The 16,799-nt window shown below is 43.9% G+C and overlaps 1 protein-coding gene across 1 annotated transcript in view; it reads right to left on the bottom strand.

Annotated features, from left to right (window-relative positions):
• Positions 1-16,799, bottom strand: part of TMEM132D (transmembrane protein 132D) — a 185,623-nt gene that overhangs the window by 87,163 nt on the left and 81,661 nt on the right. The window contains exon 3 of the mRNA XM_083873970.1: positions 15,672-15,818. Coding sequence (XP_083730096.1) covers positions 15,672-15,818 — 147 coding nt within the window. The remainder of the gene's footprint in view (positions 1-15,671; positions 15,819-16,799) is intronic.

Below are 16,799 nucleotides of genomic sequence, written 5' to 3'. Positions count from 1 at the left end.
TATCCAGAATTTTCAAAAGCTTTAACAGACACTAAGCATATAATATTTAACATCATCCCTCAGTGTCACAGACATTGTGATGTCCCCAGTCTTTTTGTGAAAACCCAAACCGTGAGTGGATCATCCCCTGTGTGAGGTCACCCCTAAAGTGCTGCAGGAGCCAGGGATTCACAGTGACCCTGTGTCCTCTGCTGCTCTGGCATCACCTGGCATGGACAGTGAGCTGTTTGGGGAGCCCACAGGAGACCTGGCAGGGTTTGCTGGCACTGAGGGTGCCCAAAGCAGAGGCAGGAAGGGAAGGAAGGTTCTCCCCTCCCAGCAGGAACAGCCCTGCACTCAGCTGAGGGCACACGGGGGACAGGAAAAGCCTCACAGCTGCTCACAGAGCTGCAGCTGCAATTCCTGCACCACCCTGCAGCTCAGGAATGGGATTCCTGCACAACCCTGCAGCTGAGGAATGGGATTCCTGAACAAACCTGGAGCTGCAATTCCTGAATAAACCTGCAGCTGAGGAAGGGGATTCTTGCACAACCCTCCAGCTGAGGAATGGGATTCCTGAATAAACCTGCAGCTGAGGAATAGGATTCCTGCAGAAACCTTGAGCTGAGAAATGCAATTCCTGAACAACCATGAGCTGAGGAATGGGATTCCTGCACAACCCTGAAGTTGAGGAATGGAATTCCTGAATAAACCTGGAGCTGCAATTCCTGCAAAACCCTGCAGCTGAGGAATGGGATTCCTGCACAACCCTGCAGCTGAGGGATGCAATTCCTGACCTACCCCAGGTCTAACGTGGGCACTGCACAACCTGCACCACGCACGAGTATTTCAGTCACCTGTGCTATAAATACAGCACCACTGATTATGGTAAATGAATACAGACAGTGAGAATACCTCAGCCAAACACCCTTTTTCCCACTGGGAATGTTGATGTTCAGCAAACTCTGACAGCAGAAGTTTCATTTCCCTTTGGAGCAGTGTGTGACACTGCACAGTCCCCTCCCATTTTTCTCATCCCACTCTCTTCTCTCTCCTGCCTCCATTTAAAAAAACAATAACAGCAAACATGAGAGAGTGAAAGCAAACAGCCTTGGCTCAGTCCCTTCTGTGAAATGAACAAAGTTTGGAGTTAAAATCACATTTTCCTACGAGGGAGAGACCCCCTGTTGTGGTTTGAAAGCAAAACGAGTGAGAGGCTCCAAGTCAGAAATACAATTTAATAAGAAGAAAGGTAAAAAGGTAAAATAAAATAAAATCAATGCAATAACACAAAGGAGCACTGCCAGAGTCAGAACACACCCTGAGCAGGGTGGGGGGAGCAGTCCAGGTGAGGGGCTCTTCCTGAAGCAGTGATCCCACAGAAAGGTCTGGGAGCTCTGCTCCTCTGGGAATCCAGTGGCTCAGGGCTGCTTGTCCTGTCCCAAATCCCAGATTCTCTCCAGGTGGGAATGCTTGGCTCCTCCCCCTGGGCATTGGGAGCATCTCCCAATGGGATGAGGAGTCGTGCAGTGGCTCCTTGATGGCCCATTAAACAGAGAGAGCTCCTGGAGGGAGTTCCCTGTGAGTCCTGGGCAAGGCATTGATGGGCCATGAGCAGAAGAGCCCAAAGGAGGGGCCTGGGAAAACACTGCCCCACCTGGTTCCAACAGCTCATGAAGATGGTGAGAGAATAAATACTGTGTGTGCATCCCACACTGCAACCCAGGACACTCCCCCAGCACCAAACCATGTTCCTCCTGTGTGCCCTTGTTAGGATATTAATTGGGCTTGTACTCTTCAAGGCCTTGCAGAGCAGCAGAGAGGAAAAGCTATCGACTATGTGATTGTGAAGAGGGATGAGGGGACAGCGCTGTGCTTTGTACACTCCGTGTGAATCAGCCCAGGATCTATACAGCAGCACCAGCAGGGCTGATCAATCTTTATTCCTACACAATCAAGCAAAGCCGCATCTCCGAGTCCCTCTCCTGACAGCTCATAAAACGATGCTATCGATCACGGCGCCCAAATTTGTAGTTTTGACAATAAAAGCAATTTGTTTGGGGAGGGAAATGGCCATATGAGGTGAACACACGTGGTTTGTTAACTTCGAAAAAAAAATAAATTATTCTGAGCCGTAATATGAAAAGGTCACACAGAACTTTTTAACCTTGAAGATTCTGATTTCCATTTCCTCTGCTAAGACTCTTCCCTCTTGAGAGAAGTTGTATTTTAGTTTTGGGAGCCCATAGAGGCAGCAGAGTGTGCCTCCTGCCTGGCTGATCTCCGTGCCCTGCCCAAGGTGAGCTCACTCCATCCCAGCTCAGCTGGAACTGCAGGGCTCACACAAAATTCACCTTTCAGGGCTCCTGCTGCCTTCCCAAGTCCTTGCCAAGAGGAATGAAAACAATCCACATTGTTTTGAGAGACTCCAAAGGAAAATATGTAAACAACCATCATGAGGCTGAGGATTAGGGCCACAAGAGCAGGAGTGGTGAAGAATGAAACCTTTGGAGAGCAGGACACTGTTGGCAGCACCTTTAACATCCTCCATGTCCCACACTGGAGGGATGAACACACCCTGCAGCCTTTCCCCAGCTCCACGTGTTGAGGATGGAGCACCAAAGCCAGGCCTGCACTGCAGAGCCAACAATTCTGGAAATTACTTGGAGGTTCCATGAGGATGGAGCAAGAAAAAACCACTTTCCTGTTTCAAGCTTGATTGGCTCTTGTGTCCAAGAAACCACAAGCTCGTATTTAAGATTTTTCCATAATTGCCTATTGATAAGAATTCAGCTGCCTGGAGACTCTCTATTATGGTTTTTTTTCCTCTACTCTATGTATTTTCATAAGAAATAACCATCTCTGAGTCAGCTTTGCTGCTGTCAAATCTAAGGCACGCATGCACAGACTCATTTTGCTCACAAAACCTGGTTAAAATCCCCTTTTTTTTCCCCTCCAAAAAAAAAAAAAAAAAAAAAAAAGAAATTAATGAAAAATTGACCTAGCTGTAGTTACTTGCTTTATTTCCTTCATTAAAAATGAGAAATGTATTCTGGAGTTAACACATGTGTAGTGCTGCTGGCTGGATTTATGACAGGAATAAGCATAAGTTCCTTCCTTTGAAATAAAACATCCTACACCTATTATTAGTGAGAGATCTGCACAGCACTGGAATATATCCCCCTTGCCTGTCGACACCTCCCTGAAATAGGAGGGATATTAAAATATTAAAAATAGAAAGCATGAATATTGTTGACACACAAACAAAAAAAAAAAAAAAAGCAAGTAATATCCACAGAGCGCAGAAACAATATGTAAATTAAGAGCTAATGTAGCTACAGGGATAAAAAAAAAAAATTAAAAAATCTCATATTTCAGGAGAAAAAAGCTGGAGAAATTGCCTTGACATCTTTATGCACGTTCCTTGAGATGGGGCACAAATACCAGGTGAGTTTAATCTCCCATATATTGAAATTGCAATGGCCCAATATCACAGGAGGTGTGTAACTTCATTTGAATTATTGGCCACGGAAATCGTTCTCCAGGCCTGATCTGCTGCTGCACTAATTTCTTTCATATTTCTCCCCAGGCTTTTTGGAGGGGGGGAAAAAAACAGCAAAATCTTTGTGAACTTCTTTGTGACTACATCACATTTTTTTCCTTGAAAGTTTCTGGAGTTTTCCAAATCCTTGAGCCTCTCCAGGCTCAGGTTCTGTAGGAGATTGTGGGGATTGAAGCTGATTTTGGTCAGAGCCTCCAACTGTCAGAGCAGCCTTTGCCACGACACCACTTTGTTATAAATCCATATTATACAGTTGGCTTTTCACAAATATTAACATGAATACTATAGGTATAATTGTACTGCATTATGTTTTATTAATTGAGTTTAGAAAGGTGATAAATGTATATTTTCTGATTGTACCAGAGGGTTAACAGTAAAAAGACTGGGTTTATTTCTCTTTGTAACATCTAAACTGACCAAACCAGAAGGTTTGGAGGGGTCACCCTGCGTTCCTCCATAAAAACCTTCTGATTTTCTGTTTCTTATCCAAATTAAAATAACCAAAAACCTCAGGAGAAGGATTTATGAGACCCATGTCACCAGACAGAGTGGAGCCACCCACAGATGGATCTACCAGATAAAACGATTTGGGATATTTGAAACCAATAAAACTCAAAGAGAATGTTTGAATCATGCATTAGGATTTATTGAATATGTAACACAGAGATCCTTAAAAATAGAAATCTGAAAGGGTGAAGGTGCTGCTGGCTGGATTTATGCCAGGCACCCTTGGCCGAGAAACTTTTGCTTTTCTGTCTCCTAAATTGTCTATTTTTATTCTTTATTAAACTTATAATTTTCTCTAAGAGAGTGGAACTCGTTTTTCACAACTCCACTAGAACAGATCCAGATTCTTTCATACCCACAACAACTTAAATCCTTTCCAAGTGCTACCCACAGAAAACCAAATACATTCAAATTATTGCCTTATTTCCTTTTTTTTTTTTTTTATTCCTACACGAAAAACCTCCCCCTGCATTTCTCTTCTCCACCAACACTTTTCTCTAAAGCAACATCACCTTTTACCAGAGCACACGACTCCGTTCAGTTCAATGTCTCACTTTTTGTGACAATTAAGGAACAGCAGAATAAATTTATTATAGATTTATTCAGCAGAATAAATCAACACGCCGGACTGTTTGAAGCCTGCTTTTCATCTTCTGGATGATTTTTTAAAAAAAACTTCAGCTGCTTATTTTCATTTAGAGATGGGACTAAAGCGACTCCCTGCTCCCCATCCCTCCTTTCCCTGTGAAATAGCTGGAGGAATATTGTGTGTTTTGGATGCCCCAAAGCTCCAGAAGAGTTCAGCACAGCTTGTTTCACTGCTAATTTCAGAGGGCACCCAGAGCTGCCTCTTCCCCCTGCCTTAACAGACAAATTGACTTTCTAATTTTAGAACAGGAGAATTCTGCACAGGCACAGACCGAAAACGCTCCTTTTTCTGACGGATCTAAATGCAGATTTATGCTCTGAAATGAAACACAGAGGGACTCCAACTTGCTGTGAAAAATGGAATTGAGGAGCTTTGCCCCACAGCCAGATGTTTGAACAGCAATTCTGATATTGCTTGTTGTGGTTTGAAAGCAAAACCAGTGAGAGGCTCCAAGTCAGAAATATAATTTAATAAGAAGAAAGGTAAAAAGGTAAAAAGGTAAAATAAAATAAAATCAATGCAATAACACAAAGGAGCACTGCCAGAGTCAGAACACACCCTGAGCAGGGTGGTGGGAGCAGTCCAGGTGAGGGGCTCTTCCTGAAGCAGTGATCCCACAGAAAGGTCTGGGAGCTCTGCTCCTCTGGGAATCCAGTGGCTCAGGGCTGCTTGTCCTGTCCCAAATCCCAGATTGTCTCCAGGTGGGAATGCTTGGCTCCTCCCCCTGGGCATTGGGAGCATCTCCCAATGGGATGAGGAGTCGTGCAGTGGCTCCTTGATGGCCCATTAAACAGAGAGAGCTCCTGGAGGGAGTTCCCTGTGAGTCCTGGGCAAGGCATTGATGGGCCATGAGCAGAAGAGCCCAAAGGAGGGGCCTGGGAAAACACTGCCCCACCTGGTTCCAACAGCTCATGGGGATGGGGATGGAATAAACACTGTGTGCACATCCTACACTGCAACACAGGGCATTGCTCCTTCTGGGGATGTGCCAGTGGAAACCAGCCCTGCTCACCCCACACTGCAACATCCAAACGAGGTTGGGGGCACAAATGAAGTGCTGTAATTCACTCCTTCCTGTGTTTGCATTGTTCATAAATACACATCCTGCTTTTCCTTGTAGGCTACACCTCAATATTTGTATTTTCTGCCCTGCCCCTGGCACAAATCTTTCTTTTCCATGGTAAAAAGTTCCATTTATTGCACCTTTTTTTGTGCAATAAATGGAACTTTTAAATGGAAAATGAAATATTCGGTTTCTAATGTGAAAGGGAGGGGGGTGAGAGCATCATCCTCATCCCAGCTGGGCAGTGGGGCTGCAGCAATTCTCCCACCCAGGAGCTGTTTTCACCTCCCTGGTAATTGTGCATTTCCACACAATTTCCATACAATTAAATTCTGCAGTTTCCCTGTTTCTGATGGAAGCACCTGGATCATCATTAGCAGCTCATCAGGACTTTTGGGGTGTGTTATTTTCAAGTCCTGATTACAGCTGAAGAGCAAAATCTTTATTTGTGGTTTACCCGAGCAGCAGAAGCAGCATTTCTTTTCATAAACAGGATAAATCCCTTTAAACCACAGAACAAGAGATATTTTTTTTTTTCCTGGAGAATTACATAAGAATGATGAGAGTGCCAAAACCACAAAACCTAAAGTAAAGAGAAAAAAAAAAAAAAAAAAAAAAAATTACAGCTTGTACAAAACAAGTGCTGATTGCCACCATCTCGGAGATTTCATCGTAAAGGCTGCATTTCTAAAACTGTCATTTATCCCCAAACTCTGGAGACAGCTAAATTCCTGATCCTCTGCTGCTCACAGCCACTGCAAACAAGATTTATTTTCCTGTCCTTTACGAGAAAAAAAGTCCTGATTTTCGAACAAATAGTAATTTTTCATCAAGACATTGTAATTCTCTTTGAGACTCTTAAGGACTAAGTCAGAGGTTTATCTTGTTCGAATATAGAAAAAACAAATGTAGAATGAACCCACAGTCCCCCCCCCTCTGCTCCTCAGAGTTTCTTGGGATTGAATGTGCATAAAATCAAACCTGATTCAATCTATCAGAACCTAAAAAGAACTGCAATAAAGACAACAGGTATGGACTGAATGTGTAAATGCATCTCTGACATAAAACAGAGATATTGGTGAGCTCATGGGGGTTTAAGAGACTCAAAAATAATTAAGACCGTTCAAAGTTATTTGTTGCACCATCCTCCGTTCAGTAGTTGGCAAGAAAAATGAAGCTATAAAATGAAAATATAAATTTCCATGTCAGAGGTGTGTGTATCCAGCTCTTGGGAACACCAAATCCAATTGTAGCCATTTTACCGTGTGGAATTCAGGAGAACAGCACTGTCTGTTTAAACATTAAAATCTGTTTAGAATTGGAAATCGACGCTCCAAAAGAGAAGAAAATTACCAAGTTTCTTACGCTTCCAATCAAAGGACTCAAACAGGGATAAAATTTGGGTTTGGCATCCAAAACGGAACGCAGAATTTGGTTTTCCCTATAAAAATCCACCCAAATTTTTGAGGATGGGAGAAGAGAGTCGTTCCTTTGAAAAAACATGTCTCAAGCAGAGCCCGTGTGCCAAACTCCTCTGTGCCCATGGTCCTGTGCAAGGAGCACCATGTGTTCAATGTGCTCCTCATGAATATGCACCAAAAATTCACTCCAACACCTCCCAAATTCTGCAGGAAAAATCAAAGCTCCTCCTCCAACGGGTGCTGACAAGCGCATAATGTATGGACAGCACAGATAATGTTCTCTACACGTTTTATATTTATTCCTTCTCTCTGCTCGTTTGTTGTTTTTTTTTTTTTTACAGCCATCTTTTGTTCTCTTCCAGGCCTTTTGTTTGGGCTGCTTTCACACAAAGACCTGCCCGTGTGTCTGTGAGGAAATTAATTGCTCCGACAATTAAGAGGAAAAAAGCATCTCAGAGGAAACACTTGGTAATCGATGTGTTTCCAGGTACAATATTTGCCACTCGGGGACAGATTAATTGGATTGAAAATTATTCCGGCTAATTATTTTTCCTCTCTTGCAGGAGATTAAATGGAAGAGTCTAATAAATGGGAAATGAAGAAGTTGCGCTCAGCACTTCAGGAGCTCACAGTGAAGGGCTCTGTTCCAGTCATGATTTCAAGGATTTTGCTCATCCTGTCACTGAGATTTGCTGAAGGGGTTTGTGGCTCTGGGTCACGGGTAAAACTTCTAGAAAAGACAGTATCTTATCAATATTGGAGGTATTTTCAAGTATTTCAGCTAAAGCTGAGGGAAAAGGCAGGCAGGCACTCCTGTAACATCCCAGGGAATATTCATCTCAAGAGTCACTGGAGGTAGAGCAGCCATCAATTCAGCTAATTGCACATTTGAATATCAGCTTCAGGTAAGCCCTGGAACTAAGAATAACATGAGCACATCTGGATAAGTGCAGGAGATCCCTCAGTGTCCCCTCCAGTGATCCCAGGCTCAGACACATCCCAGGTTTGGGATGGACACAAATGGATGAGCCCCGTGCCAGGGTCGCTCTGCCAGGGACTGGGGCTCCACATCACAGGAGAGGAGAATCACAGAACAGGAAAAGACCTTTGGGGTCATCCTACAACCCAACACCTCCTCATCCCCTAAACCCTGGCCCTGAGTGCCACATCCAGGGCTGGTGACCCCACAGCTCCCTGGGCAGCCCATCCCAGTGCCCAATCACACTTTCAGTGAAGAATTTATTCCTGGTATCAAACCTGACACCCCACCCAGGCCACTCTCAGAGCACAGACAGAACAGGCAAACACTCAGATTTCCACGTGTACCTCATACAAACCCAGATTTATTTCTGACACAAAGAGCTCTGAGGGTTCCTGAGTGACAGAAGAGAACACAGGATGTGATAACTCTGGACTTTGCTAAAGGATCAGGCAACAAGCCTCTGGTCCCCTCCTGAATCCCCCACTCCTACACTCTCTGGAATGTACTTTTGTCTCACTCCTCGTGCAATGTGTTTTCTGTGCATCCCCCTGCTCAGACTGGGTGTCACACCGTGGTGCAGGGTTTGTGATTCCAAACTGAGAGCCAGGCTCCAGGAGAGATGGAAATGCAAAGTGTGTTATTGCACACCACACCAGCTCTGGGTGACAGCACAGAATTAACTCCAGACTGTGCCTTGGGCTGGGGAACGTTTGCCAGGCTGGAGTGTGTTGGGAGAGGTGCAGGCACTGCACATTCCCGTCAGGGGGAGGAATAAATCACAGCACACGCTCCTTTTCTGGAGCCCAGAATATCCAGGGAACACACACCCAGCTCTGCATGGAATCCCAGGGCTCAGGCTCCTGAAGTGGAACCAGGTTTTACACACAGACATGTCTGGGTCAGACTCAGTGACATCCCCAAAGACAGGGCACCCTGAAAACCCAAATCCTTTCACTGGTTTAGTGACACTACAAAGACAGTTCTGCTCCAGGAACTTCAATCCCAGGAAATCTGCAGACTTTGTATCTTAGGAAATCTGCAGAGTTTGGGGCAGCACTGGAGTGAGCCAGCTCAGCTCTGACAGTGATCCCAGCTCTGACAATGACCCCAGCCCTGCTCCAGGGTCCCCAGTCCCAGGAAATCTGCAGATTTTGTATCTTAGGAAATCTGCAGATTTTGGGGCAGCACTGGAGTGAGCTCTCAGCTCTGACAGTGATCCCAAACCTGCTCAAGGTCCCCAGTCCCAGGGAATCTGCAGATTTTGTGTCTCAGGAAATCTGCAGATTTTGGGGCAGAAATGGAGTGAACTCTCAGCCCTGCTCCAGGGTCCCCAGCCCCAGGAAATCTGCAGATTTTGTGTCTTAGGAAACCTGCAGATTTTGGGGCACCACTGGAGTGAGCCAGCACAGCTCTGACAATGATCCCAGCTCTGAACAGTGTTCCCAGCCCTGACAGTGATCCCAGCCCTGCTCCAAGGTCCCCAGTCCCAGGAAACCTGCAGATTTTGGGCAGCACTGAAATGAGACGTTACAATTTCAAAAGGACAAACCCTTGGATGAGGGAATTTATATTTTGAACAGCTTCAAAAGGCAGTGCTGGTTCTCACCTTTGAGCAGCATCTTGCTCCTCACCAAAGGCACAGGAGCAGCTTTGCCCCCTGAGGAGAGCCCACATTCAGCTGAGATTAAAGGGAACCATCCCTGCGCTTGGAGCTGAATTTCCCTGTGTTTTCTCCTCCATGGGAATGTCAGACACAGGAGTTTCCCCTCCAGGATGCTGAAGGCCATCCCCAGGCCTTTGAAGTGCTTTCTGCAAATTTTTTTTTGTTTTTAAATTAATAATTCTGAAGCCAACAGGTGAAAAAGCTGGTTAATAATGCCTTTATCTAATAACTGCTCCATTCTTTATAATTTAATTTCATTTAATAATGCCTTTATCTAATAACTGGTCATTATTCCATCTCTTTCCTTTTGATTTAATTCAAGATGATAACCATAAACTGTTTTTTTTTTCCTAGTGTATTAGCACTGACTTGAATGATTTCAAGAAAGATTCTGTATTTTCTTGCTAAATAAAATAGTTTTCTTTTTATAAACGTGAGAAAAGTGGGTCAGTGTGTAAAATAATAATGCACTGAGCCTTGGCTCAGACAAATTTATTTTGCCTCAAAGTCCCAAGGGGTTCTGTCTCTGGGGGCAGCTCTCATTTAAGCTTGAAAATGAGAAATAGAGGTTTGTGACTAATTGCCTTCAAACAGAGGGTTGTAAACACGACTCCTGAGCTGATCAGTGTTTCACATTATCACAACAGACAAACTCCTGGAGGTTTCTAATAACACAGGAAGGGAAACAGGAAAACCCAAAGTGTGCACAGCCCTAAAGAACTCAGGGGAAACCATTACCCACATGGCTCAGAGGCAGAAATGGAGTTAAACTATTTAATTTCAGAATTAAATGAAGATATTCTGTCTGCCCAACAATAGATTTTTTAATGTATTAAAACCAACAGTGCTGAGGGAACAGACCATTTTTTTAGGGGTGAATAAATTTCCTCAGGAAGCAATTTTGGGACCACATAAAAGTGCCACCTTTTCTCCCTTCCCTCCTGTTTCCCTCAATAATAAAACCAGGGTTAAAAAATGAATAAGAGGAATATTTTTTTTTCTTGGAATTCACATCAATAAATAATGAATACATCAATAAATAATGAATACATCAATAAATAATGAATGAGGTTGCCCCCAAAATCCCCCAAAATCCCCAAACATCCAGCCTGGAGCTGTCCATCTCTGAGAACATCATTCCTGAGTATTTCCCATCCTCAAAGTCTCATTTCTGCCACCTCTGTCTTGTTTTTATTTTATTTCCTCCTGACAAAGGGAAGTTCAGGTGAGTCCCACAGGATGTGATTGCACAAAGTACAAGAAGGTTTATAAATATATATATATATATATATATATATATATATATATATATATATATTAACCACATCACACATTCTTTCCTTTCATTTTCGAGCAGAAATTTTCCCTTTCCAAGCAATAAAACATTTCTGGGTGACAAAGTCACGCCAGCACATGGGGATCAAGGGAAAGAAAAAAAAAATTAATGGTGATCTAAAACATTAAAGCACTTTTATGCAGCATTTTGATGAACACCAGCAAGAGACAGAGTGCAATTATTGTGGCCACTAGGCTGTTATTTATGTTAAATTTGTTGCTCTTGTTGGCTTCAGGAGTGTTTTAGGACTACAGCACTCCTGGCACGGGAGGGAACAGCTCAGTGCATTTACAGCAGGGAAATGTTTAATAACTCCTTGTGGAAATGAGAGGAGCAGGGCACTGAGGACAACGGCACCAAGGCAAGGGAAGGAAAATATTGCGCAGGAAAAATCAAAGGCAACGCTGCCATACGTTTTCCTGTTCCCCTGTTATTATTTAATGTCAAATTTTTTATATAATTTCTTCAACTATAAAAGCATTAAGAAATTTAAGCACTGAAATACAGCACCATGGACAGATGAATCCTGCAGTGTCTGAAGGGTCCCCATAGACCAGGGTGCAGCTCCCTGGATCACTCAGTGTTTGAAGGTTTCCCCATATTAGGATGCATCTCCCTGACTCAGTCAGTGTTTATTTGAAGGGTTCCCACAGATCAGGATGCATCTCCCTGATTTAGCCAATGTTTGAAGAGCTCACTCAGTGTTTGAAGGTTCCCACAGACGAGGATGCAGCACCCTGCCTCACTCAGTGTCTGAAGGGTTTCCCCAGCCCCGTTTTTACCCCTGTTTAATTCCCACCCTGTTTGCAGCTCCCTGGATCACTCAGCATCTGAAGGGTTCCCACAGATGAGGATGCAACTCTCTGACTCAGTAAGTGTTTATTTGAAGGGTTTTCACAGATGAGGATGCAGCTCCCTTGACTCAGTGTTTTAAAGGTTCCCATAGATTAGGATGCAGTTCCCTGACTCAGTCAATGTTTGTTTGAAGGGTTCCACAGATTAGGATGCAGCTCCCTTGCCTCAGTCAGTGTTTGAAGGGTTCCCATAGATCAGGATGCAGCTCCCTGGCTCAGTCAGTGTTTATTTGAAGGGTTTCCACAGATCAGGATGCAGCTCCCTTGCCTCAGTCAATGTTTTAAGGGTTACCATAGATGAGGATGCAGCTCCCTTGGCTCACTCAGTGTCTGAAGGGTTTCCCCAGCTCCATTTTGATCCCTGTTTAATTCCCACCCTGTTTGCAGCTCCCTTGGCTCACTCAGTGTTTGAAGGGTTGCACAGATTAGGATCCAGTTCCCTGACTCAGTGTCTGAAGGGTTCCCATAGATTAGGATGCAGCTCCCCTGGATCACTCAGTGTCTGAAGAGTTTCCACAGATCAGGGTGCAGCTCCTTGATTTACTCAGTGTCTGAAGGGTTTCCCCAGCTCCATTTTGATCCCTGTTTAATTCCCACCCTGTTTGCAGCTCCCTGCCTCACTCAGAGTTTGAAGGGTTTCCCCAGATTAGGATCCAGCTCCCTTGACTCAGTGTCTGAAGGGTTCCCATAGATTAGGATGCAGCTCCCTTGACTCAGTCAGTGTTCGAAGGTTTCCCCATATTAGGATGCATCTCCCTGATTCACTCACTCAGTGTTTATTTGAAGAGTTCCCACAGATCAGGATGCAGCTCCCTGGTTTACTCAGTGTCTGAAGGGTTTCCCCAGCCCCATTTTGATCCCTGTTTAATTCCCACCCTGTTTGCAGCTCCCTGACTCACTCAGAGTTTGAAGGGTTCCCATAGATCAGGGTGCATCTCCCTGGCTCACTCAGAGTTTGAAGGGTTGCACAGATGAGGATGCAGCTCCTTGACTCAGTGTTTGAAGGGTTCCCACCAGATTAGGATGCAGCTCCCCTGGATCACTCAGTGTCTGAAGGGTTTCCCCAGCTCCATTTTGATCCCTGTTTAATTCCCACCCTGTTTGCAGCTCCCTGCCTCACTCAGAGTTTGAAGGGTTGCACAGATGAGGATCCAGTTCCCTGACTCAGTGTCTGAAGGGTTCCCATAGATTAGGATGCAGCTCCCCTGGATCACTCAGTGTCTGAAGAGTTTCCACAGATCAGGGTGCAGCTCCTTGATTTACTCAGTGTCTGAAGGGTTCCCATAGATTAGGATGCAGCTCCCTTGACTCAGTCAGTGTTCGAAGGTTTCCCCATATTAGGATGCATCTCCCTGATTCACTCACTCAGTGTTTATTTGAAGAGTTCCCACAGATCAGGGTGCAGTTCCCTTGGCTCACTCAGTGTCTGAAGGGTTTCCCCAGCCCATTCTGATCCCTGTTTAATTCCCACTCTGTCTGCAGCTCCCTGACTCACTCAGAGTTTGAAGGGTTCCCACAGATCAGGGTGCATCTCCCTGGCTCACTCAGAGTTTGAAGGGTTTCCCCAGCCCCATTTTGATCCCTGTTTAATTCTCACTCTGTTTGCAGCTCCTTGACTCAGTGTTTGAAGGGTTGCACAGATGAGGATGCAGCACCTTCACTCAGTGTTTAAAGAGTTCCCACAGATCAGGATGCAGCTCCCTTGGCTCACTCAGTGTCTGAAGGGTTTCCCCAGCCCATTCTGATCCCTGTTTAATTCCCACCCCATTTGCTCTCCACTTGTCTGGTCACAGCCTGACAGCACCGGGGTGGGAGATCGATGCCTCCGGGGAGGAACAGCAGCTCTGTGCAGATGCTACAAGCAGCAAACCCATCTAATAATCTCCTGGGTCAGGATTTACACTGTTAGGAAATTACTGCTGCCTGAGAAAGAAATCAGAAGAACTGGGGAGAACTTTCTAATTGCTCCACCATTAATCTGGAACGCGCCAGCCCGTAATGAGCAAAGGAACCAGGCCTTCAAATCATATTTGACAGATGGGCTTAATTAGTTATTCTCAGACAGAATCATAATATTTGCCGTTAATATTCATCTGAAAACACCCTGCTGGCTGTGATAATATTTATATGTTAATCCTGTTAGGATGAGCTGCCGCTGCCAGAACCTCTCCAGACAGAATGAGGGATCCATTTCCAGCCCCAGATAAGGGAACCCTGGCACGCTGCTCTGCTCTGCCACTTGCACAAGTGCCTCCTCCTCAAAGCCGTGAAATTACACTTGTCACACCGAGTTAGCTTTATTAACACTATTTTCTGATCCATGTAGAACTATCAGGAGCACAAAGGTGCCGAGGCTGGCAGTTAATTAACATTGCCACCTTTGCAGCCCTCTGCTTTTTTTGGGGGGAGAAATAAAGAATCTGCAAACTGAGTTTGTGTAATTTCTAAATCGATTATGAACTTACCAAAAATGAACTTAGGAAAAATGAACTTACCAAAAAATTTGGTAAAGGGACATCAGTATTTAACTGTTACCCCCTTATGCCTATTTGGTGACATCAACCAAGATAAGGGTAAAATTATTTCCCAAACATGTCTAGATAAGGATAAAGTTATTTCCCAAATATGTCTAGATAAGGATAAAATTATTTCCCAAACATATCTAGATAAGGGCAAAATTATTTCCCAAATGTATGTAAATAAGGGTAAAATTATTTCCCAAACATATCTAGATAAGGGTAAAATTATTTCCCAAATGTGTGTAAATAAGGGTAAAATTATTTCCCAAATATGTCTAAATAAGGGTAAAATTATTTCCCAAACATATCTAGATAAGGGCAAAATTATTTCCCAAACATATCTAAATAAGGGTAAAATTATTTCCCAAATATGTCTAAATAAGGGTAAAATTATTTCCCAAACATATCTAGATAAGGATAAAATTATTTCCCAAATATGTCTAAATAAGGGCAAAATTATTTCCCAAACATATCTAAATAAGGGTAAAATTATTTCCCAAAAGCTGTAGAGAACACTCCACTCTCCTTCCCCATGTAATGATCTTGCTTCTTAAAATGCACACGGCTAAACAGATCTGAGTAAATTTAATGAGGAAAACAATACACTGGGCATCGCACTGCAAAGATTTACAAAGAGGGAGGAAGAAGTTCTCAAAAGTGAGAAAACCCAAAAAAATCTCAGCTGGGAACTCGATAGAACAAATGACAAAAACAAGAAAAAAAAAAACCCAACAAACAAATTAAAAGGACCCAACCCACCAAAAAAAACCCCTCAGTAAAATTAATAAACCAAACCAAAAAAACCCATCACAAACAGCCATATAAAGACCCCATACTATAATATCTGGCATCAAATAATTGTAAAAAAAAATAAATTAAACCAGCCACAATCAAATTCAAAGATACGAAACAAACTCTTCTAAATAATTTTGCCAACAGCATTTCCTGCCAGTTTTCCCTTCCTTTGAGCGCCAGGACTGAGCAACATCTGTGAGGTGGATTGAGCAACGCAGCACAAAAAAACAGAGCCACAGCTTTCCTTCCTCCAGCACCACAGCAAAACGGACTAAAATCATCAAATATCTTGAAAAAGGACAAAAAGCCCTGTGAGTTCTGAGGAGCTGGATGTGACCCACCTGTTGTCAGAGGCGGCAGATTTCCTCTGGCACAGGATAACAGCCGGGGCAGATTTCCCAGAGTAATCCACACTCTCTGTGATGTCCCACAGGTGGGGGCTGCTGGATCTGACACCGAAAACGTTCACACCTTTCTTCACCTTGGCCCTGGGAGAATAAAGAGATGTTTCAGCAATTAAAGAGAGGAAATGTCCATTCCTGATTTGCTTCCTGGTGTTCTCCCCACAGAAAATTCCACCACTGAGTGAGGGTCCAACAGCAGGACAAGGGAAGGAGAGGAGAGAATTCGTTAAGATTTTCATATTTTGAAGCAATTCAGCATGACTGAAGGTAGTCCTGGTTTTGTGCCTGAGGTGTTTTGGTTTGCTGAAATTCCTTTCCCAGGGAATTTTCTGTCAACAGGAGGAATGTTTTTGTAGCTGTCCCTTTGTTATCCATTCCTTTCCCCAGGAGGGACTTCTCCTTGCTGTCCCTCTGCTCTGACCAATGGGAGTGAAGAGGTTTGTCTTTGTGTCACCAATCCAATTGGTCTGTGTGAAATGGGATAAAAGGGAGACACAGCCCAGAAATAAAGGAGTCATTTTCAGCCTCCTGAATCTCACAGTCTGTGTCCTTGTGGTGTCAAACAGGGTCAAATAACTCCATTACATCACACCCAACAAAAAACCAGGAGCTCGGCAAGACCCTCCCTCATCTCGAGATAATGTTGGGTTTGATTGAAAAAAAACAGTGTATAAAGGGGACACATCCCAAAAATAAAGGAGTCATTTTCAGCCTCCCGAATCTCACAGTCTGTGTCCTTGTGCTGTAAAACAGGGTCAACTGAACTCCTGGTAATTCCAGATGTGACTGAAGGTCAGTTCCCCACTCCTGCTCCTCCCTTACCCACACTTTGGGCACTTTAAGGCTCTCCCCTGGCCCCAAGTCACTGTATTGGAGCAGAAATACCATTTTTGGTGTAAAAAGAAGGGAGTTGGGTGCTGGAGTGGAGAGCCATTGCTGGGCCTCATTACAAGCAAAATCTTCCCTCTCTCTCCTCCCTCTCTGAGTCACACAAAAATTACAGTCCTTATCTTTGCTTATCTTATTTTCATCATCTTTTTTGAGTCCACAACATTTTCTTTAAAT

This window comes from Zosterops lateralis (genome assembly GCF_965231275.1).
Source record: "Zosterops lateralis genome assembly, chromosome: 17".
Taxonomy (NCBI): domain Eukaryota; kingdom Metazoa; phylum Chordata; class Aves; order Passeriformes; family Zosteropidae; genus Zosterops; species Zosterops lateralis.
The sequence above is the reverse complement of the archived record's forward strand: the minus strand, read 5'-3'. Positions and strand labels throughout refer to the sequence as shown.